General features: G+C 38.5%; 1 protein-coding gene across 1 annotated transcript in view; it reads left to right on the forward strand.

The window, feature by feature from the left end:
* Window positions 1–6: 6 nt before the first annotated feature.
* The window catches only part of MOB1A (MOB kinase activator 1A), a 24022-nt gene continuing 18685 nt past the window's right edge, over window positions 7–5343 (forward strand). The window contains exons 1-2 of the mRNA XM_010829736.1: window positions 7–111; window positions 3028–3194. Coding sequence (XP_010828038.1) covers window positions 98–111; window positions 3028–3194 — 181 coding nt within the window. The 5' untranslated portion in view covers window positions 7–97. The remainder of the gene's footprint in view (window positions 112–3027; window positions 3195–5343) is intronic.

Genomic DNA, 5343 nt, shown 5'->3' on the forward strand with positions numbered 1-5343 from the left:
CGCCGGCTTCGGACCTTCCGCTCCTTCCCGGTTCCGCGCGGACTCCGAGTCCTGACCGCGGCGGGGGCCAGCGGCCCCTCCCCTCCGAGGACAGAAGATGAGCTTCCTCTTGTGAGTGTGGCCGGGGCTCCGGGGCTGGGTGAGGGCCAGAAGGGGCGATGGGGCGCCTGAGGCGAGGGCAGTCCCCTGGGCCGGGGTAGGGGTGCCAGGTGCTTGCTCTGCTAGCGCTCGGAGTCTTGGGGGAGTCTAGGATGTGGGCAGAAGCCGACGGAGATGAAGGTCGAGGCAAAGGAAGCGGAGCGAGAAGGTTGGGGTATAGAAAGGCCCCGAGGCCGGTAGCGCCTCGAAACTTTTACGCCCGAGTGCGCCTGAGGGCAGAGAGACGATCCGGGGCTCCCAATTTCTCTCAAGTCCCCAGTCTTTTAGTAAAGATGCATGCTGACTAAGCTTTTTATTCCACCGTACGCCAGCTTTATTATCGTCAGGATTAAATTACCCCCGCGGAAAAATGCCGCCCCTGGAAAATGTGGGAGTGTCTGTAAAGTTAAGCTGCGGCCTTTACAAACAGTTCTGATTCAGCCCATTTTGTGAATTTGTGTAATTGACTAACATCTTTTTAACTCAGTAGAATCCTGTTTTAGAGATGGCTGTTGGACCCAAATGAGCCTTCAAGTGGGAAAACTTTGTAAATTCTCTGATGATTCTTAAGCACATTAACGTTTGGGAAGCATTGCTGTAACACATTTTTTTCCTCGAGTGGCCCTCTCTACCTAGTGTACTGCTTAAATATGTATTGTATGAGCGAATCCATTTTTAGTTATGGGCATCACCCACATACTTGACATTTAAGTGTATCATAACCAGAGTTCACTCCGTTTCTTATTGTAAGAAATTTGGATTCTTTTCTAGTATTTTGCTATTGTAAGATAGGATTACAAAGCTTTGACTAACAGTCGCTTTTCCCCTCCTTTGGATGATTTTTTAAGCGAATAGCCTTCAAAGTGAGATTACTGTATCAAAATCTATTTGATTTATATTTTAATTGAAAGTTTCCTTATTACCAGAACAATCCCCCCCATAACCAGTCTTTTTCTTATGTTGATGTTTAGTTAGTGGTTTGTTTGTGGATGCACAGTTCTTATTTGTTTTTTGGACCTAAATATGGCTCTGTTTATTTCGTTTAAACTTTGTTTTGTTGATAGACAATTGACTTTACGCCTTTTGGCTATTATGAATAATTATGCTATAAACTTGTGTATAGATTTTTGTTTTGGATGTATGTGTTAATTCTCTTGGAAATTTCCCCACAGCCTCTCTAGCGCTTGTTAATTGAATTTTTGATTATAGCACATCCTAAGTGGATGTGAAGTGGTATCTCATTGTGATTTTAATTTGTTTTTCCTTAATGATTAATGATGTTGAGCACCTTTTTGTGTGCTTATTGACAATTTGTGTATATTCTTTGAAGTAATATCTATTCACACACTTTGACCATTTTTTAAATTGGCTTGTCTTTGATTTTAAGTTGTAAAAATTCTTTATCCTGGATATAAGTCCCTTAATCACATCTGCGTTTTACAAAATTGTCTCCAATTTTGTAGATTCTTTTCACTGTCTTGATGGTGCCATTTGAAGCACAGACGTCTTCATTTACATGAAGATCGTACAGAACCTTGAGACATCTTTTCTTGCTAGTTTTCCATATTTAGCTTCCTGTCATTCACAGCTTGTTTTTATTGTAAAGGGCCATTCCCTCTAATGTAATACTTCCCTATTAAATTTGGCTCTTTATTATGTTAAACACAAGCTTTCCATGTTAGATTTTTATTGTTTTCATAACTCCTTTTTACTTAACAATCAGTCTTATTTAAAATTCAGATTACTCAGGTAAAGTGAAAGTCCTCAGTCTTATTTCCTTCCCTTCCTGGAAGTAATCACCAGTATCAATTTGATGGGTGACATTTTCTGTGCATTTACAAAATAGACTTCTGCCGTACATTTCATATTGTAATATGTGTGGCCATGTGTTGAAATCTGTCTATGTGAATTCATGTAGCTCTGTCTTGTTCTTCTTAATTGCCATATGGTATTCCATGATATAGATGTGTCATACTCATTTCACTGCTAGTAAGCTTTAGGATTGTTTCCAGGTTTTTCACTATTAAAAACAATCTTGGAAAACACATCCTTATTCATATCAAGGACAGATACCTAGAAACAGAAGGGACAGATTGAGGAGCATTTCACATCTGTTCATTTGTCACTGTTTTTCTTTCTGAATTATATAATCATCTCTTTAGCCCATTTTTCTAAAGCCTTTTTCTTAACCAATTATAAAAGCCCTTTATTATGTAGTTCACACTTTGTAATATGTATTACAAGTACTTTTTTTTTCTGAATTATGGAAGTTTTAATTGTTATAGTTAGAAATCTGTCCATTTTTTTACAAGCTTTGTGTCATATTAGGAAGACCTTATGAATGGTGTGAGATAGGAATAAAAGCTTACTTTCCTTCTCCAAAACCAGTTGTTTATTTTCCCTGCCATAAATTCCAAATGTTAGTGATTCTTCTGTAGTTTGCTTTGATGGCACCACAAGTATTTTGATACAGAAAACTGGATTTTTAAGCTATAAGAGCCTTAGAACTACCACTCTAACAGCACTGCTTTCTGTAGATGAAAACAGGCCAAAAGGAGGTTAGGTTTCTCGAGTCATCACAGAGTTAGTGGCAGATCAAGAACTAGAATCCAGGTTTTTTCTTCTTTTGGTTAGGTTGCCCTTTCTATTATACCAGACTGCTTTGTGCAGCTTAGTAAAATTGCCCTCTTTGTGAAATTGTGCTGCTATTCCTGTTTCTGTGTAGGGGAAACTTTTTTAAAATTTTAAATCTTTATTGTGTGTCCCCTACCCCCACATTGTCACACTTTTCAGGAAATGTTTTTTAATTTCAAAACAATTTATATGCCTAAAATTTTCATTCTGTGTCCGGTCCTAAAAATTTATATACTCTTACTTTTAACCTAACAGCAGTAGCCGCTCTTCTAAAACATTCAAACCAAAGAAGAATATCCCTGAAGGATCTCATCAGTATGAACTCTTAAAACATGCAGAAGCAACTCTAGGAAGTGGGAATTTGAGACAAGCTGTTATGTTGCCAGAGGGAGAGGACCTCAATGAATGGATTGCTGTTAACAGTAAGTTTTTTAATAACTTTCAACATTACTAGTTGATAAGATTTTGCTAAAATCTTTGTGTTAATGAATTTTCTTTTATGCATGTGAATGAAAGTCACTCAGTCATGTCCGACTCTTTGCGACTCCATGGAATGTAGAGTCCATGGAATTCTCCAGGCCAGAATACTGGCATGGGTAACCATTCCCTTCTCCAGGGGATCTTTCCAACCCAGGGCTTGAACCCAGGTCTCCCGCATTGCAGGCAGATTCTTTACCATCTGAGCCACCAAGGAAGCCCTTTTGAGTGTAAGTATCATAATAAAACATTATCTGTGAAGAAACATGTAAGTGCAAATACATCCAAAGTGTTTTCTCTTCAGGGTGTAGTTGTGTGGTTGAGTAGAGAGACCTGAGGGAGAGATGAAGAGTGCTTTGGGGTAATCTCTGAGAATGGTCTGAATTGCTGAGTAAGGGCAAATGAGAAATTGATGAAACACAAAGATCATACCTGTGATGGACATGACTTTGTAGGGATCCATCTTCACAGTTGTGCGCCAACTGCCAGCACCTTTCATTTGCCTATGTATACAGAAAAGTCAAGCATACTTGCTTTGGTCAGTCACTTCATTATTGTGACTTTGGAGTAGTCAAGGAAATTGAGAGCCTGGGAGAAAGCAGAGTGATCCATGAGCTGAAAGTCACTCTGAGTTCAGGAAAGTAAGGGCATGACATGGGAGGGTATGCTGAGACTGGAGCATCATTTTGGAGCCCATCATTTTTGAGATGAGATCAGTTCTGGATGATAGGGTTTAAGTCTATTAGGAATTTCTGTTGTTCCAGGAATCTTTAGAACTTTTTAATGGAAATTTTCAGACATACAGACATAGAGAAACTAGTAGAATGAATTCCCAGGTATCTGTTATCCAGCTTCAGCAATTATCAATTCATGGCCAGTTGTGCTGTTTCTGTACACTACCCTGATTATTTTGGAGGAAATCCCAGACATATTTCTGTGATAATGAAAATGTATCTTCACTATGGCCATTTAGCACTTAAAATGTGGCTACTGGGACTGAAAGTGAATTTTAAATTGCACTTCATTTTAATGTAAATTGCACTTCATTTTAATGTAAATTGTCCTGTGTGTCTAGTGGCTACCATGTTAGTACAGATTTGGAGCTTTGGTCAAATTCAGGTTTGATTTTGTTTAAGACTGCATCTCAGGTGGTGGTACATACTTCCAATGGTGTAGGTGCTTCTGCGTTGATAATCATTGCCTTGGTAGTGTGGTCTAATAGGAATATATTGTAAGTTATAAATGTAATTTAAAAATTTCCAGTAGCCACATTAAGAAAAATTTTATTTTCCTCAACTCATTAAAAAATGTTATTCATATTACTAAGGGAAAAAAAACAAGGTGCAAAAGTATATAATGTGTTTTCTTTTGTGTTAGATGGGATAAGGAAACTTATGGGGCAAGAGACAGAAAAAATTAGGAGGGGGACGTTGGAATGGTTGGCATTTGATCTTTTTAAAAAAGTATTTATTCATTTGGGTGCGTTGGATCTTAGTTGTGGCGTGCAGGATGTCTCCTTGCCGCTCATGCGAGCTTCTCTCTAGTTTTGGAGCATGGGCTCTGCACTCACGGGCTCAGGAGTTGCCCAGTGGCATGAGCGATCTTATTTCCCTGACCAGGGATTGAACCTGCATCCCCTGCATCGAAAGGTGAATTCTTAACCCCTGGACCACCAGGGAAGTCCCTAGACTTTTTTCTCTCTATATTTTTATCTCTCTTTTGTTATGTGAACCACGTTAAGTATTATCTATTCAGAAAAGACCCCTTTTTTGTAATCTTATTCAAATTATCTTATTCTTTTTTAGATTTTTTACTTGACGGATAGTTGATTTACACTGTTGTGTTAATTACTGCTGTACAGCACAGTGATTGTTATATATACATGTATTCAGTTATGTCTGTGTTTTTTATATTTTTCAGTATTGTTTATCATAGGATATTAATTCTCCCTACTGTTAGTAGGACCTGTTGTTTATCTGTTCTGTATATAAGAAGCTTAGTTACTTCACTTAGTATGATAATCTCTAGGTCCATCCATTTTGCAGCAAATGGGATTATTTCGTTCTTTTTTTTTTGCCGGGGGGGGGGGGGGGG

This window comes from Bison bison, unplaced genomic scaffold (assembly GCF_000754665.1).
Source record: "Bison bison bison isolate TAMUID 2011002044 unplaced genomic scaffold, Bison_UMD1.0 scf7180017864508, whole genome shotgun sequence".
Classification (NCBI taxonomy): domain Eukaryota; kingdom Metazoa; phylum Chordata; class Mammalia; order Artiodactyla; family Bovidae; genus Bison; species Bison bison.